The sequence below is a fragment of the Xiphophorus hellerii genome, chromosome 9, assembly GCF_003331165.1.
Source record: "Xiphophorus hellerii strain 12219 chromosome 9, Xiphophorus_hellerii-4.1, whole genome shotgun sequence".
NCBI lineage: Eukaryota > Metazoa > Chordata > Actinopteri > Cyprinodontiformes > Poeciliidae > Xiphophorus > Xiphophorus hellerii.
In genome coordinates this window covers 22,142,453-22,160,103 of record NC_045680.1, presented here as the reverse complement: position 1 = coordinate 22,160,103, position 17,651 = coordinate 22,142,453, and the positions used below count along the sequence as shown (strand labels likewise).

Here is a 17,651-nt window from a genome sequence, read left to right as displayed (position 1 = left end):
CACCCTGCGCCGTTTTTGTTGGCCCCTTAGGGCTTAAGAGCAGGTCCGCCATATTGCGAATGGAAAGTAGAACAAGTATGCTTGAGTAAGAGCTATGAATAAAATAAACATTTAAGCTTAACTATTAAAAAAAAAATGTTTTGTGAAACTATTGCTTTTTATTAACAGTGTCAGACAGAAAGGGACAGTAAGAAGGGAGGATTTTTCCCCCTGGTTTCAACTGCGTATAACGCCATACAGTCACAACTATAATAATGAGTTGAATTATTATTACTATAATAATTCTGACTTTAAAGTCAGAATTTTTTATTTTTTTTTTCGGTGGCCCTAATCCTCTTCCGTACGCAACACTGACATGAACGGATTTTATTTTAAACGAAAAGGCATAAGATACGGCAGTGTTGTTTTTTTTCTTTTCTTTTCAGAATTACATTTTATTTCAAGCTGCCTTTATGTTGGCTCCATAATTTTTCCACGTGTGTTTTGCCACTCAAAATATGGCTACAACGTTGACATACGACTAAACGTAGTTTTTTATAATCCACCCTCCGCCGGGGCAACCTTGTTTGACAAAACACGCGCTCCTCGGCGTTCACCGGGCCTTCTACTTCCATGGCGACGAATCCAAACCACAGATCAACGGCGCTCTTTTCAAACCACTTTACCGCGGAAACCGTTCAGTTTCAACACGTTTATACTTATTTTACGTAGTTTGTAAATCCCACGCAGCCTTACAAGAAGCCCCGACTTGCTGTTGACTCGAGGAGTGGCACCGTATAATGGGTAATGTGGCGTTATGCTGACGTTTATTAAGCTAATAGCCGCTACACAAACTGTTTACCAGTAGCTAGCTCGATGTCTCCTCAGAGACGGAGGGATAGCAAAACCAGCTAATTGTGTTTTGCTCATAAATGCTAGTTTTATTCATTTGAACAATTAGCAATAAAGCTATGTAATATATCCCATTGCCATCTCCAAAGTTCTACTTTATAAGTAAAACCGTGGGGTTTTAAGCACTAGTTAGCGAACTGCAAGCAATACAAAAATGACCAGCAACGCAGAGAGGAAATTTCTCAATCTGCGGAAACGTCTGGATCAGCTGGGCTACAGACAACCTCTCGGAATAGAGTCGCTGCCGCTAGTGGAGAAACTGTTCAGGTGAAGGACACCTCTGCACCTGTTGAGTCATTATTAACCTCCACCAATAAATCACAGGTTTTAAAAATGCTTCTCCCCCATCATCCCGTTTTTTGCAGCGACTTGGTCCACACAACGGAGAGCCTCCGCAATGCCAAACTGTCGGCAGGAAAAACTGAGAAAGAGAGCCGAAATGTTGATGCTCTGCTGGAGCCTTACAAGGCAGAGAACTCCAGACTGGTCAAGGAAAACAACAGCATGCATCTGCAGCTCTTGAAACTGAGGGAAGAGAAAGATAATTTCTGTAGAGGTAAGGATGGAGTCCTTTAACAAAAAGAGAAAATCCTTTTAGAACTTGTAGATTTTAAAGTGTGCTCACAATCTTCTCTTTCTAGAGCTTAAATTACAAATCAGGAAGCTGGACAACGAGACATCTGATCTCAAGTTTCTAAACAATCAGTATGTGCACAAGGTGCGCTGCTTGGAGAAAGACAGTAGGGCTAAAGCTGAGCGGATCCAGCAGCTGCAGGAGAAGAACATGCAAGCCGTTGTGCAGACGCCAGGTAACCTGTGGCTGCATTAAGGAAGGAATATTTGACACACTTAAATCCCTTTTCATGCCTTCGTAGGTGGGAAAAAGCGCAGTATTCCTTTCAGACGACAGAGAATGCAGGTTGACGAACTTGCACCTCCTTCCTATACATCAGCCTATCCTGTCCCACAGCCTGATGATCCGTATGTAGCTGACCTACTGCAACTAGCTGATGGAAGGTTTGCTTTTAAGCTATTAAGAGTCATGCTATTTTTACTTTGTGAAGCAGCCTCCTTGATGGTAATTGCATCAATTCCCCTCAGCTCATGATAACATTGATTTGTAGGATCCATGAACTGCAGGAAGACATTGCCGATCTCAAACTAGACTTGGAAAATGCCCAAGAATCTATAAAACATCTCAGCATTCAGGTGAGGAAAATTAATTTATGTGTCTAGTCTAGGGCTACAAATAGCGGTTATATTAGTTATCGATTATTCTGACAGTTAAGTGATTATTGAAGCCTTTTTTTATACAATATTACAATTACTTTGAAAGGTGCAATAAAATAATTAAATTATTTTTTAAAATAACAAAATAATTTTATTGCCTATGACGTAACCATTTGCAGCAAAGGATGCATTTGCGGTAAAAAAAAATTTTGACTAACTTTCATTGTGAAAAATGTTGATCTATTGTCACAATAAATTTCAGTTATTGATGGTAAAAGGTGAGGGTTTTTTTTTCCATAATCTTTATCGTTATCACAATAGTACCACAAAATATTGCGATAAAATTCCAAGTCAATATCGACCACGGCCACTAAAAACCTCAGCCCTTTCTGCTTGACCAAACATTAATACAGTGAATGGTAATATGTTGATTTTTTAAAAAATTATTAACTGACTAATAATTTGTTAGCAAAAGGCGCTTAATGGTGATGGTTCCTTTTTTTAATAGGAGTTTGAACTATTCCACTTGAGTGATTGATAGCACATATTTGCAGACAGAGATTTTTTCTTTTTAACTAGCATGTGAAATGTACAAATATACATATATATTTTGTACAGTTCTAGCTTAATTACTTCTCCGTTTTGTTCTTTCAACAAATAGCCTTTTTTAGAGTGTATATTCCAGTTAACGACTAATCGATTTCTAAATTAGTTGACCACTATATTATAACAATCGATTCATCGCGATTAATCCAAGCCCTAATTGTTTGGCCGCGTAGAAATTTGTTTAAATCTATTGAGGCGCTTCTTTGAAAGGTGGAAGAAAGGGACACAGAGGTGGAGCGTCTGAATCGCTTACTTCACGGAGGGCGGCCTTATGACGTCATTTCCCTAGAAGCCCATAACGTCGGCAACGAAAAACTGATCGCTCATCTCAACCTCCAGGCAAGTTCAGCTATCATTACCGCTTTCAAATACAAAATTCGCAGAAAACGATTGTGATATTGGTAGATTCTTTGTGACCGTAGTCCTGCTCTGTGTTTTATAGATCGAGTACTTGCAGGAGGCCAACAGCGCCCTCCAGGACAGGATAGAAGGACTGCAGCAAACGAAGAAGGACGCCTCCACAGAGGTGGCAAACCTCTCCTTAAAGAACCTGGAGCTGTGTGAGGAGCTGACGCAGATAGATCACCTCGCGCAGTGCATGGAGATGGACAAGGAGCGCGTGTTGGAAAACGTTGATATAGAGCTACAAAAAGCAAAAGTAAGAGAATGTGTAAGATGGAAATATGAAATTAACTATAAAGACCTCTTGTAAAAAAATATATATATATATTTTCTGTGTAGAAAGAAATTCAAAGGAAAGAGAAAATCATTGAAGACCTTGAGGATATTGTCACACATACAAGAAGGGTTTGTATATTAGATGTTATAAAGAGGATTTGATTTCAGGTTGTTTTATTTTCTAACAATATAAACGAGTCAATGTAACGTATGAACCCAGGAGCAATCCGAAGGAGAGTTTGAAAGAAACCGCTTCAGTAATCAGCTGGTTGAGCTGAAGCAGCAGAACGAAAAGATGGAGGCACTGGTGAACTTCCTGGAGGACGACAAAACCAGGCTGCAGGAGAAAGTGGAGGCGATGATGGCGGCCGGTAGGAAGCAGTTTGCTGTACGCGCCCCGTCGCTGAGACCTGCGTCATGTTTCTGTAACAGGGGTGACTTGACATGCGTTTACCTAGAGAAAGAGCTGGTGCTGGAGTTGGAGGCTTTCCGTTCTAAGCATGGCGTCTGCGGCAGGGAGCGTTCCCCGTCTCGTCTGGACGCCTTTGTCAAGAGTCTAGAGGAGGAGAGGGATTTCTACCGCCATGAGGCTGAGCGGTACAAGAGAGCCAGAGGAGCCGGCGGGCCAGGCTCGAGTCCCAGCCGCAGTCCAGACAGAGGCAGGAGTCCGAAAGGCAAAGTGAGCAAGGTTGCTGCTAACAGCTTTATTCTGATTTATTTATTAATGGGTTTTCCAATTGATCCTTAATCTGAAAGACTGCTTTTCCTCTAAAACTGAAAACTTGGCTTTTATCCCATACTAAGATAAACTAGAATTTAAACAAAGGTGTACAACTCATTAAAATATGAAATAGTGCTACAAATGCCAAATCCTGAAGAAGAAAATATTTAAAGATGGGCCTCATTTCTGTACGACACAGTATGGAAAAAAAATAAATAAATAAAATTGTGAGAATAAAGTCGCAAAATTATGAGAACAAAGTCATATCTCAAGAATAAAGCTAAAATAATACGAGAATATAAGGTTGGCAATAATACTCCGTCATATTTCAGTAAGTAGAAACATAGTTTCTGTTAAACTTTTTGGCGACTTTCATATTTCTATGTATGTATTATAGGTGTGTGGTTTATCCAATTGAAACCAGAAGTTCACATATACCAAAAAAGTGCCTTTTTTTCCTCACTGTCTGAAATTAAATCAAACAAATGTCCCTAGTTTTAGTTTTTAGGTTCATTAGAATTACCCAATTTTTTTATACTTCCTAAATGTCACATAACACTAAAGGCAGAGACTTGTCTTGTTAGATGCGTTTTAGTATCTAAAACGCATCTTTGTCGAACCTCGCAAAGCCTCGGTGAGACGTAACCTAACTTGAAGCAACTCAGATCTTGAGACTTCATCGACTTTTAAAAACTTTGGGGGGGGAAAAAAAACACATTCGAATGTTTGAAATATAAACTGGAACTAAACAGGCCAATGACTGAAGCCAAACTCAGAAGACCCCTGCAGACCAAAGCCTGCGGGTTTGGATAAAAGCTGTTACTTTTGTTGGAAAAACTAAAGAGTAAAAGATCTTTCAAAATCAATGCCAAACGTCTCGTCATAATCTGCCATTTCTCAGGGAAGTGTTCCAGACCCAGAACTGATCTTTGTAATCAAAGAAAAGGATGAGCTCAAGGCTGCTCTGATGGACTTTGAGAGACAGATGGAGGACATTCAGAAGAACATTCAAGTCCTCAGTAATGAGAGAGACCACTTCAAAACCCTTTTTAAGCAAGTACGTTTTAAATACACATCAGAAAATGCTAATTAAAAAAAAAAAAATCTGTGCTGCATAATTTTCACTTGTTCTGGCTCTTTCAGGCTCAAGACGACCTAATGTTGGCCCGCAGAGCAGATCTGTCGACGGACCTCTTGAGGATGCAGGAGGAGGTGAGACGAGTAAAGATGAAGTTTGACCAGATGACCTCTGAACGGGACTCACTGATGGAGAGGTTAAAGGTAAACTTTATCTGATCAGTTGGTTTATTTAAAAAAACTAATCTAGATATTGACTGATTTAAAAAAAAAAAAAAAACAGTCCACTTGTTCTGTTGCTTATAAGGTCACTGCTATTAATCTGCAGGGTGCCCAGATGTCAGCGCTCACTGACAGAGAGCGAGACGAGAGGAGGATTCTCGAGTTGGAGAATACTGTCGGGAGTGTGAGTCTGATCGTTATTCAGATAGTTTCTCTATCGAATGTGTTATGTTTTTGTCGTAACTGGAGTGCTTTTGGGCTACAGCTGGAGCGGGAGAGGTTGGACCTGCGGGCTCAAGTGTGCCTGTTGAACGAGGGCAAGGAGGCTGTGGAGGAAGAGCTGAGGGTTCGCTCCATTGCTTCGGTCCAAGGCGCGGAAGAAGTCGCACAGAGATTAGCCGAGGCCAACGCTCTGAGGTACAACATGCTGGTTTTCTGTTTGGATCTGCTCTGTTGTTTCCTGCTGTAGGAATTTTGTAAAAGAATCGACTGCTGTAGTGCTGCTCTTAAACTGCTATTGAGGAAAATATCAAATTTCTATGAAAACATATTTCCAATTGTCTCCAGTATGTTTTGTTTTTTTTTTCCCTTCCTGATACAATTTATGGTATTCAATTTTTGAGGACCACATCCCATAAAGCTCAGAGGCAGGAGTCATTGATTGAATTCTAATTTTGAATTCTACAGAAAATGAAGTAATTAAATGATATTCTTCATTTATGTATCAAATCAACTGTCCATTGTCTTTTTCTGATTTCTTACGTTTCTCTTAAACTGAAAACAAAATGTATCAGAATTAGGATTGGGATTTTATTATACATTTTTATCATTTATCGCAATAAGTTTCTTACAGAGATTCTGATTCAAAGTTGTGAAAAATTCCAATTAATAATTTTTAAAACCCTCCAAAACTGTCTGCATTGTTGGGATTGGTAGTTTTACTATCAATAAATATCGATACATTTGAAAATATTAAACGCAGTTATGGTGTGGTTTAGTTTAGTGTTTATGTGACTGGTGTCCTAAAGTAGTGCATTACAACTGGGAATGTTTTTCAAGAGCAGTATTTGTGTTTGTGGGGCTGTAATTACTGTGACACACAAGTACTGGTAAATGGTTTTTATCATCACTTTTACAACCTTAAGGCCATATCGCCCACCACTTATCAGAATACATGTGCAGTTTGATGCGTTCATGGACCAAAAATGGTGCCGGTCCTTAGTTTTGATACATTTAATGAATATTGAAAAAAACTGTTTGAATCAGAGCCAATCAAGGGAACATTTTATGATTTTTGATCTCTCGTTGTTTGGCGCATCTTAGCTTGATCCATCAAATTGTTAAATTCATTTCCAAAAGTTATTATACTTGTTAGGACAAGAAAGATGTGTAATTTCACGCGTCTTGTTGTGTATGTAGACTGCTGCAGGAGCAGATGGAGCAGTCGCTGTCTGACGTCCAGCGAAGACTCTCAGTGAAGATAAACGAGCTGCATGTGGCCCACGAGCAGATCGAAGAACTTCAAGAGAGATTAGGTGATTGTGCTGAGCCGCCAGATGTTGTAAACCTTCAAAACTCTTGTTTTTTTGTTTTTTCGATGTAGCAGCTTAAAAGTTAGCTCTTTTTTTTGTCCTCTTCCTGTTAGGGGAACTGAGTCAGCAGAGCTCCAAATGGAATGAGGAAGTGGGAACTCTCCAGAAGTCGATCTGTGTCCTGGACAGAGAGAAAGATATCCTACAGGACGAGGTGGATCAAAAGACAGAGAAGCTGGTTGCTCTCCAGGATGACCTGTCCCAGAAGGTACCAACAAGTTCATGAGCACTTTTTGTTTACAAGGTTTTTGTCCAAGAAAAACAATTTTCAGATATTCCAAGATATCTGAATATCTTGGAATATTCAGATGTTCCAAGTAAATCCAGTAAATTTACTGGATCTCTGATATCCAGTAAATATCAGACATTTACCGATATATTAGTAAATGTCTCTCTTAGCATGTTTCACTTCAACTACAGGCTTTTTGTAGCATTGACGCACTTTTGCTTCTTATTAGAAATAGTACAACTCAAAATAAATGGTTTTCAAACACACAGTGAAGTCAATCTAAACGCTTGTTGTTTGTTTATTTTTCATGTGTGCATCAAGAAATGATCTAGGATGTTCAAATATCAACAGCTAAGCTGGTGCAATGTAGGAAGAACATGCACCATGGCTGCTCCTGCATCATAATTAGCTCAAAAAAATGGAGTGTCAGCAGTTTTCGAGGCGGATGTTCTCGACACGCTAAAAATAAAAAGCACTCCCTGAGTTTGGCTTATAAAATTAAGAGACGTGTTCTCCGGGTTGAATTCATATAAATTCCAAATATAAACGATACAGTAGAAAAACTGTTTCCATCCTCACTCATTCGATGCAAACAATCAAACCAACTTCAACCCATCTGTGGTTTTTTTTTTTCCTTAATTGCAGCTGGAGGCTGACTTGACAAGCAAAAAGTAATAATAAACAATAGCGCTATTATAAACTATCAAACATTTCAAAGCTGAAATCAAGGTTAAATGACCTGAATCAGTGTTTTACTGTTGTGTTGTGTAATATTATTATGTGATTTTGTGGTTTTTCTTTCTGTAATCATCTGGAATAAATACTGTAATTTGTAAATGTCTCAGTGGGTTGTGGCGAGAACTAATGAAGAGCAATCCTTTGGCTTTTTCCAGGAAAAAACCCTCGAAGACGTGAGACTCACTGTCAAAAATATGGACAATTCCCTAGCGTGAGTACCGCTTTTAACTGAGCCGTATTTCGGCAGCAGGAGCCTTTGCTGTATGCTACTACCCTTTTCTCAACGACGAAATTGATGCGATTTCTGTCTTCCGTTCAGTCAGCTGCAAGGAGCGCTGAAGAGTCGAGAACGGGAGATCAACAGTCTGAGGAGGCAGCTGGATTCGTCTCAGGAGGAGCTGCCTGCTCTCAAGAGAGACAAAGAAGTCCTGCTGAGAGAAAACAGGAGGCTGCAGGACGACCTGGCCACTATGACCAGGGAGAACCAAGTAGATGGAGATTTTAAACCCTGCTTTTGTATTTTGTTGTTACAAAGCCGAACACAAACTAAAGAAATGTCTCTCGGTCCAGGTTGTACATTTAGAAATGGAGGAGGCGTTGCACGAGAAGGACGAGTTGAATTCCAGGGTCCAGTCGTATATTTCTGAAGTGTCCAGAATAGAGAAACTGATGGCCACAAAGGTAAGGTCCATGCTCTCGTTTCTGTAGCTTTGGCCTGTTCTGCTAGTTTCTGTCATCTCTGGAAACGATTTCTGTTGTTTAACTGGTGATTCCCAGGAACAGGAGAACAGGGACTTACTGGAGCGCTTCAGGATGGCCCACTCCGGGATGCAGGAATGGGAGCAGAAACTGCACCAGGCAGAAGGCCTCAATAACTCCATCCGTCTGGAGCTGCTCTCCTTGGACACAGAGCGCAGGCAGCTCCAGGAGATAGTCGGACAAAAAGACAAAGAGGTCCAACAGGTGAAGCAATAAAATAAAAATATGCTCCAAGCAGGGACACAAACGATCAATCCACTTATTTTTACTTTGTCGATTAATGGTTTGTTAGATTAAAATGAGTTCCAATCGATTAATATCGTCCACTTCTTTTAGTGTTGTAATTTGGCCTCCATCCAGAAGAGGGTGCTGCTGGTCATCCTTAACCAGAGCCAGTTTATACAGAAATAAAGATGGCAGAGTCATACCAGAGCAGGAAAAAGATGTTGATCTGTTTTGAATTATAAACTCTTGACAAGCTCTCTATGTTTCACCTTAATAGTGGCCGTGATGGAGCAACATCAACTTGATGGGATACGCAGAAAAATTGTTGTAGGACTTAAAGAAAAAAAAATCACGATGCCAATAAGCATGGTTGAATTTGAGGGCTGCTGTGAGTTAATGCACTTCATGCAGCACATTTCCACTATATTATTCTTTTCGTCTTTTATTTTTCTATCCAGCAACCTGCAAAAGGCTCCTGTTCTATTTTATAAATATGTCTAAGTTTAATAATGTGAGGAGAAAAAAAACTATTTTCTTTGTTCAGACATTTAATATAACTGATAAAAAAGTTATTAAATTTTAACCTTATTTTCTTGTATTCAGTATGTTATGAAAAATTCAGCATTTCATCTTATGGAAAAACTGTCAACCTTCTCGAAATAAGAAAAGAATCAAGTTTTTAAGAAAATGTCCGCCTACCAATTGATCGATACGTAAATTTTATAATCAATAACTGGCATCGTTATCTCCGAGCATATATTTAAAGTTTTTTGTTTGTTTTTTTGAGATCAAAATCAGTGTAACAAAACTGAAGTGATCAGTATCCTAACGTGGCTCCCCCCTGCTTCTGTCTCTCCCAGCACATGCAGGCGCTGCAGGCTTATGAAGCCCAGGTGTCCTCTCTGACCCGTGGGATGTCTCAGCTAGAGGAGGATCTGTACAAAGCCCAGGAGGAGAAGGCGGCACTCATTTCTGATCTGGCTTCTGTCAGGGAACTGTGTGTCAAACTAGACTCCGGAAAGGAACTCGCTGCACGACATTTGACCTCCAAGAGCATGGAGCTAGAGAGGGTGAATAAGACTTTGTGTTTGTTTGTTGTTATATTTATTTTATTCTATCTACAGTAATCATAATTCCACTCATGGCGTAGAGAACTTGTTGCATTCCTTGTGATGTGTTTTTTTTTTTTTTGTTGTTCTCCTGTACTCAGATCACCGGAGAACTGGAGGATCTTCGATCAGAGATTGAGGTCCTGAAGAGGCAACTAGCCAGCGAGAGGCTGACGGTGCGCAACCTCGAGACGCTGCTGTCCACCAACCGGCAGAAAGAGTTCCAGACGCACCTGGCTGCCAGCGAGAGGGAGTCTGAGCTGAGAGCCCTGCGCGACAAGCTCGCTCTGGCTGACAGCAAAAAGTAAAAGACAAATCCAGTCCACTTTTACTGGTTTTTGAGCTCAATAAAGTATTTTTTTTTTAATAAAAACAGGATGCTGAATGTTTATTTCGTATGTGCATAAAGCGCAGAGAGCATCAGAGATGCGTCCCACCTCCGTGGCAAAGTGTCTCAACTGCAGACAGAGATGGACGTGCTGAAAAGGCAGCTGACCACAGAGCGCTTTGAACGGTGAGTTTATTTATATTGGTGGGGGGGGAAACTTTCACTGTCGCATCATCTGCTGACACTTGTAAATATTGAAACCATTATTAAAAAGAAACAGAACTCCAACACAGCCTGGAAAAGTTTGGAAGTTTATTAAAATATTTTTCAGGTTTGGAAACCTAAATATTATCTAAATGTTTCCATCATCTATGTTGATCCATCCTTGTTTTCAATCAATTTTTTTTTTTTTTTAGCAATTGTAGCTGTACATCCATCCAATTAATCAATACGTCTCTCAAGTTGACCTTATCCATCTGCTTTTGAAGCAATCAGTCCATCCATCACTATTTTACCTGTCTGGTCAGTTGTCTTTTTTTCATCCTGACCACTGCAAGAATATCTGAAGTTACATTTATATCGAGCCTCCTTAACTAATACTTAAAAAATGACTAAAAAGGGCAGAATACTTTGAACATTTTATCCAGAAAAATGTTGAATTTTAACAGAAAATGTGTGAAAACTTTTACAAAAAAACTCAGAACTTCTCTTGCAATTGTGTAAATATAAAAAAAAAAATTGTAACATTTTTAGGTGATTATTTGAACTTGCCACTTTCACTTTAAAAGTGGGGAATCTAGAAAAGCGTTACTGTTGTATTTGGAGAAGTACATTGTTTAAATGTTGACCTGACTGACAAATCCCTGATTACACTGAAGCAGGAGAAATCCTGCTGTTGCTTCTACAAGTTGAAGAATATTTATTGTTGAGGATTGGAGTTTGATTAGTTCATGCAGAAAAATTCTACATTCAATATAAAAGTTCATTTAACTTGTAGATGCATAAAACATGATGTATTTTAGATACATAAAATGGATCATCTTGGGCGATTTGGATGTAAATGCACAGGGATTTCTTAGGTTTGTACTTTCTTTTACTCTGTTGGACATGACTTGAGTTAATTAAATGCAAAATGGGTGTATTTTTGTATCATTTATTAAATGTATGTTGAAAATGGGTGGGATTTCTTTTGGTTTTTTCCAAATGTTGGCTGTAAATTTAGTTTGGTCAGTCAGAAGTTAAATGAATAAATCTCAAATACGCCTGATGGTTTTTGACAAACACCCAATTTACTAATCACTATAGATCTTAATACTTGTAGCTCAGCTAACTGCTGTGCAGCTGCATGTACATGGATGTAAATAAATGGAGATTAAAGGTTTAATCCTAACATTTGTGGCATTGTCCCCCCTCTCGTCAGTGAAAGAGCGGTTCAGGAGATGCGTAGACAGGGTTTGTCATTTTCGTCTCTGCAAAGCTCGCCTCTCCAGAACTCATCCAGCGGCTCTCACCACACTTCAGCAGAAGGCTCCGTCCTCCGAAGTCATGAACACTCAGACAAGTACGGTTTGGTCAGGGTGAAGGTCATAAATGTTGTTTTTTTTGTTAACATAAAGTCCATAGTTTCAAATTGCAGATGACACATTTTTATTATGTTTAAACCCTAAATGCTGAAACCCTTTTTTCCCCCCCTTTCTCCTGTTTAGGAGTGTTGGCTTCAAGGATTAACGGCTAACGACAAGCGAAGTTGCAGTGAGTCAGATGTCCAGACTTGAAGTTTAAGTCTGGACATGAAGTATGAAGGCTTCCACAGACCTTGGCATGAAGTGGCATGAAGTAGCCTGCAGCATACCTCTGTGGTGCTAAAGTTTACTTAATCAAACAATGTCTCAGGATATGGGGGAAAAAAAGCTGCTGTGAAACTTTTTTTTTCTTATTCTTACTCGACTTACACGCCGTTGGCATCAGGTACATTTGCTGATCAAACATGTCTAAAAATGAATTGCATTCCTAACCTCAAGCACTTAAGTATTGAAATGTTGTTTTGTGGATTATACTTAATATTTTTGGTTTTATATATATATATATATATTTTTATAAATTATTTGTAAAATAAAAGGATTAAAAATAAATCAAAAAAAGAATGATAAAAAAAACAAAACTTCTCAGTTTCATTAGATGGTAAAGCTCTCGATTTATCGGTCGATCTACGTTCCCACCTTCATCTATGGTCATGAGCTTTGGGTCATGACCGAAAGAACGAGATCGCGGCCGAAATGGGTTTCCTCCGTAGGGTGGCTGGGCTCTCCCTTAGAGATGGGGTGAGAAGCTCAGTCATCCGGGAGGGACTCAGAGTAGAGCCGCTGCTCCTTCACATCGAGAGGAGCCAGTTGAGGTGGCTCGGGCATCTGGTCAGGATGCCTCCTGGACGCCTCCCTGGTGAGGTGTTCCGGGCACCGGGAGGAGGCCCCGGGGAAGACCCAGGACACGCTGGAGGGACTATGTCTCTCGGCTGGCCTGGGAACGCCTCGGGATTCCCCCGGAAGAGCTGGAAGAAGTGGCCGGGGAGAGGGAAGTCTGGGCCTCCCTTCTGAAGCCGCTAACCCCGCGACCCGACCTCGGATAAGCGGAAGAAGATGGATGGATGGTAAACAGTTTAATGCTCCGTGCGAAGTAAGAGGGGAGGGACATCGCCATCCAAGATTAGAACATTAGATTGACTTAAAAGTATAAAAGTTCTGTAATTTAGTTTTTGGCAGAGAGTTTGTAACACAACATGCACCAAAATGAATTTTAGAACAGAATTAGGTGCAAAAAAAATCTGAACTTTTAGGTTTTTTTTCTAATCTACGCATGTTCACAGTTGTACAAAATGCATCCCATAAAATTTGGTGAAATGTCTCTTAGCAAGCTGCACCTTGGCGACAGGATAGATATAGCCATCAAGTTGGTTCTGGTATACTGCTGGTCCTCTTATCAGAAATGGTAGAATGATTTTGAAGGGTACTGGTACATTGCACAAATTAGATGGATTACTGATGAAAGGTGAACTACCTTCAAACTTCACCTCAATTCAACAAATAGTTTGAAACTAAGACATAAGTGGGTTTTCACACAGTACAATAATCCAACCTCAGACCTACTGACAGTTTTCAGACAATGTTAATGTCAGGTTGATGCCAAAAAACCACTTTTAACACTCCATGTTAGAAGAATGGTCAAATATCCAGCCAGATATTTCACCACAACTGGTTGATTTTAAGCAGCTAGCTAATTAGCTAGCTGAAAATATATTACATTTGTTTGAAGTTGAATGTTGCTTCATCATTCCAACCTGACAATAACAGTTCAAACAAATTAAAATAACTAAATTACTAAGATTCATGCCTGTAATGAACTTTAGCTGAAACTGTGTTTTAGTCTATTGTGACCTATTTACTGTAACAGTTCAAGTTTCAGTGACCTTTTTCTCATCTGTTCATTTTTGAAGCTTTAGTGGTTGGTGTGACATCAGAAGTACATGTTTAATATCTCTCAAAATAGTCTTTTTTCCTTAGGAATAAAAATAATACAAAATGAATTTCTATATATATATATATATATATAAACATTTAAAAACCAGGAAACGGAACATCTATTAATGCCGGCAGTGCTCAGTGGTTGTGTTTGGGAGGGGGTAAGCAAACAGAGAAAAGTCTAAAATGTACTTCGGCAGGAGTTCCCTGAGTAGCTTCTGCGGCAAAGTGCACAAGTAATAGTGTAACGTTTGTGTGGTGACGGGCTTGTACCACGTTTGCCTCTCCGGGAAGTTGACAAACGGCGGCGCGCCGATGCGCTGGAGCACGTACGCCGAGTCCCTTCCAAGGTGCTCATAGGAGCCTATGAAGTTGTAAGAAACGGCGCAGGGCTGGCACAAGTTGTAAATGGGCATCCAGTGCTCGTTCATGCGCTCCACGTCCTCGTCCAACAAGTAGCGGACAAACTCTCCGAAGGTCACGTCGTCTCCCGTCACGGACGCCTCCTTGGCACGGCCCTTCCTGTAGCGCTGCACGATCTCCGCTCCGTACTTTTTCTGGTAGGATTCGATCTCTCCGAACTTGTTCCTGTAGGCGGAGAGCAGCCGCTCCATGGGCTCCCGCACGAACATGAACTTGAAGTAGTGCTTGAGGCGGTAGCGGATTTCCTCCGGCTTCAGGGAGGATAAAAACAGCAAGTCGCTGCGGTGATCCATCTTGATGTTGACGTCCACGCTCTCCAAGGCTCCGCTCAGGACCTTCAGGACTCTCTTCCAGTTGGAGCAGGCCACTTTGGGGACGTAGCAGTAGAGGAAGCGGTACTCGTCGTTCACCAGGATGTGCTGCAGCACCGTCTTCCTCTGCAGGGGGCTCAGGGACCAGACGCTGTGGGGCATGTTCTTCTGGCTGCACATGGTCCTGATGGTGCGGTTGCGGATCTCCTGGAGGATCTAAATGCGAAGGAATAACCCCGGTGAAACAAATTTAAATGTTGAGCCACTACTCATTCCCGTCGAACTTTTTCTGATTCATGCAACGTCAAATGTACGTCTATTTGGGTTTTTGGGTAATTGTGAAAGTCAAGTGGATATACTGTTTTCAAAAAAAAAATTTACATCTGAAACGTGTGCCATGCATCTATATTTAGCCAGTCTGTCAGAACTTTGTATATTTAAAAAAAAAACACACCCTTTGCTCAAGTTACAGCTGCAGATCTGTCGTTTGATCTGCAAAGATCAAAAGACTGAAACGGTTGTGCATTCTTTGCTAAACAGCTTGAGCTCAGTCAGACTGGTTTTCAAGTCTTGCCACAAATTCCCAGTTGGATTCGTGTCTAGACTGTGACTGGGCCGTGCCAACACATGAATATGTTTGGACATAAATCATTCCTCTGTAGCTCTAGTTGCACGTCTGAGGTGAACCTCCAACCCCAGTCTCAAATCATTTGCTGCCTCGTAAGATTTTCTTTCAGGATTCCCTTGTGTTCAGCTCTTTCCATCTGATCAACTTCAAGCGGATGTCCTAGCTGGAGAAAAGCCTCCCCACCACCATGTTTCACTAAAGGGATGAGGGTCTTAAGGGTTTTCTGTCAGTGGTTTGCATACAGGCCTAAAGAAAACAATCAGACCATATCTCTGCTGCTCCCTTTACACGGCTTGTGGCAAACTTATGACATTGTTTAAACTGTGACTTTTGCAAGCCATCTTTGCATTAAAAATAGATGTTTAAAGTCCACGATCAATAGTTTTGCTGTTGACTGTTTTTTAACCTCTGTTTTCTGAGAGGAGATGAACACAGAGCTGGACCGACTGGATACAAATGAATAGTGCCCTTTTTAAGAGTTTAGTGTATTATAAATTTGAGGTACAACATTTAATTTCCCTTTTTGGATGGCATTTCTGAATTTGAAATATGTGGACATGTTTAAGGGGCATATGGGAACTTAATTACTTAGCGACATAAAAAGCAGTTTAAAGCACAATTTAACTTTTTGTAATCAAGACTGGAGGGGGGAGTCCTTTCAATTAACTTATTTTGACAGTTTTGTAAATAAAATCAAAGTAACCAAAACTCGATTGCTGGAAGAAGATGATCGATACAGGTCAAACGGCTGCAGTACCTGGGAGTCCACGTCCGCGCCATCTGCACCGCGTTTTCGGGTCTCGCCGACGAGCTCCAGCCGCCTTGCGCTGCCCCGGGGAGAAGGTGTCTCCACGCTGTTCAGCATTCCTTTCTCTATCATGAGCAGCAGGCCTCCGGAGGCTACGATCACCAGGAAGGTTAGCACCGAGGGCAGCAGAGCGGAGCTGCGGCGGACGGAGCCCGGGCTCCCCGCGCTCCTGAAGTTCACGGCGGAGCCGCTCCGCACGCCGTCGCTCCTTCTCTTCCCGTGGTCCTGCCTGCGTGGAAGCATCGTGACCGCGTCCTGCTCGTCTTCTCCGGTGTCCGCCAGCTTTTTTTTTTTTTGGTCTTTTTTTACTTTTAAATGCTGGAGGTTCTCTGTGGAAGTTTCCACTCGGTGTCTACCACGTACCCATTCCAAGGCTCGAAGTTAAGTTTCCAAGCGCGCGTCGCCCAGAATCCTGTGCGGACTATCACAATAAAATCCCGGAACAGTATTCACATCAACGGTGGAGAACCCACTCTAAAATATACACCACACTGGGTGGGAGTGCGTCACATCTCGGTCCTCTCTGCCAGTTTTCTCTCGTAGTTTGCTTTTAACGTATCTACACGTGAATAATTTCAAAATAAAACCCTCAAAATGCTCGCTAAACTAAAAGCCAAACCACATTAAGCCCTTAATAATGCACGAGCAGAAAATGTCAGCGTGTGAATGAAACACGTGTTTACTGTCCGGAGTGGTTTTTTTTTATTTGAGCGGCGACTCAACGGCAGACCACCGTAAACACCGCACGACTCCTCCTCAGAAATGTCCAGCTGGGATTCTGGGAAATGTAGTTTTAAGTTTCACCCTTCGACTCGGTTCCTGTCGCAACACCATAGGACGTGTAGGCAAGAAACATGTCATTTGTATTTTAGTCATTCATTTCTAACCACGGCCCTCTGTTGAACTCCTGTGTGTGTTAACATTTCAGAGGAATGCTGCCGATGTTTCGTTCATAATGAGCCAAACTTGCTCTTTACATCCAAATCCAGATTCAGCTTTACTGCGATAAAAAAAATTATGTAAAATTATGGTTTTCTAACGGTAATGAAATAAATCTATCCAAGTAGTTTTCTTTCAGTATTCATATTGCCTAAAATAATTTCATTGTAACTTAATGACTTGGGGTGTTACTTTGTTTTTTTTTTCCAGCCAGACACATTCGTCCTGGGTCAAATTCTTGAGAATCAGGATGTCGGCCTCCAGCAAGCTGAAACCAATAATCCCCTGATTGCCACTCGGCGTCATTTGCGCCAACTTCTACACACGTGAATAAGTCATTTTCACTTAGCATGAAAATGTGTTTTCTGGAACAGCTAAAACGGACAGATTTTTTTATTGAAAACTGAAAATCTTGTATCATTTCCTTCCGCTGCTGCGCCCTCTTTTGTGTTTTTGCGGCGTAATATGCAATTTAAAGTACGCTGATGTTTTGGAGCATGACACAAAATAGTGAAATGTTTAATTGGGATAAATCTGCTCCTTTTTTTTTGAGATCCAAAATAATTTGAACACTAAAGACAACATTTGCACCATAACATATTTTTTTTTTGACATATTTCCA

The 17,651-nt window shown here is 40.8% G+C and overlaps 2 protein-coding genes across 4 annotated transcripts; one reads left to right on the top strand and one right to left on the bottom strand.

The window, feature by feature from the left end:
• The first annotated feature begins 567 nt into the window (after window positions 1-567).
• On the top strand, window positions 568-12,307 carry cep135 (centrosomal protein 135). 3 transcript variants are annotated; one of them, XM_032573080.1, is made up of 25 exons: window positions 568-1,158; window positions 1,257-1,447; window positions 1,533-1,700; window positions 1,767-1,908; window positions 2,016-2,100; window positions 2,938-3,066; window positions 3,170-3,385; window positions 3,469-3,534; window positions 3,626-3,776; window positions 3,864-4,093; window positions 5,028-5,183; window positions 5,270-5,407; window positions 5,532-5,609; window positions 5,691-5,842; window positions 6,845-6,960; window positions 7,071-7,225; window positions 8,140-8,195; window positions 8,304-8,472; window positions 8,555-8,665; window positions 8,762-8,947; window positions 9,829-10,038; window positions 10,179-10,381; window positions 10,487-10,591; window positions 11,826-11,966; window positions 12,112-12,307. In XM_032573080.1, exons 1-25 carry the CDS (start codon window positions 1,046-1,048, stop codon window positions 12,131-12,133), a joined length of 3,489 nt encoding a protein of 1,162 aa, XP_032428971.1. In that variant the 5' UTR covers window positions 568-1,045; the 3' UTR covers window positions 12,134-12,307. The 3 variants fall into 3 exon arrangements, with proteins under 3 accessions (XP_032428971.1, XP_032428970.1, XP_032428969.1); XM_032573079.1 differs by having other exon boundaries at window positions 3,864-4,084; window positions 11,826-12,307; XM_032573078.1 differs by having other exon boundaries at window positions 11,826-12,307.
• Window positions 12,308-13,044: 737 nt separating this feature from the next.
• chst14 (carbohydrate (N-acetylgalactosamine 4-0) sulfotransferase 14) lies at window positions 13,045-16,770 on the bottom strand. Its single transcript, XM_032573289.1, has 2 exons — window positions 16,040-16,770; window positions 13,045-14,870 (listed from the first exon to the last, which is right to left on the bottom strand). Exons 1-2 carry the CDS (start codon window positions 16,331-16,333, stop codon window positions 14,043-14,045), a joined length of 1,122 nt encoding a protein of 373 aa, XP_032429180.1. The 5' UTR covers window positions 16,334-16,770; the 3' UTR covers window positions 13,045-14,042.
• Window positions 16,771-17,651: the final 881 nt, after the last annotated feature.

Bases quoted from the DNA above. Each gene is read 5' to 3' on its own strand.
- cep135 (XM_032573078.1), top strand. From the start codon at position 1,046: ATGACCAGCAACGCAGAGAGGAAATTTCTCAATCTGCGGAAACGTCTG. The intron at 3,777-3,863 runs GTAGGAAGCAGT...GCGTTTACCTAG, and splicing joins GGAGGCGATGATGGCGGCCG to AGAAAGAGCTGGTGCTGGAG. The intron at 5,408-5,531 runs GTAAACTTTATC...ATTAATCTGCAG, and splicing joins CACTGATGGAGAGGTTAAAG to GGTGCCCAGATGTCAGCGCT.
- chst14 (XM_032573289.1), bottom strand. From the start codon at position 16,333: ATGCTTCCACGCAGGCAGGACCACGGGAAGAGAAGGAGCGACGGCGTG. The intron at 14,871-16,039 runs GTACTGCAGCCG...CTTCGCATTTAG, and splicing joins GCGCGGACGTGGACTCCCAG to ATCCTCCAGGAGATCCGCAA.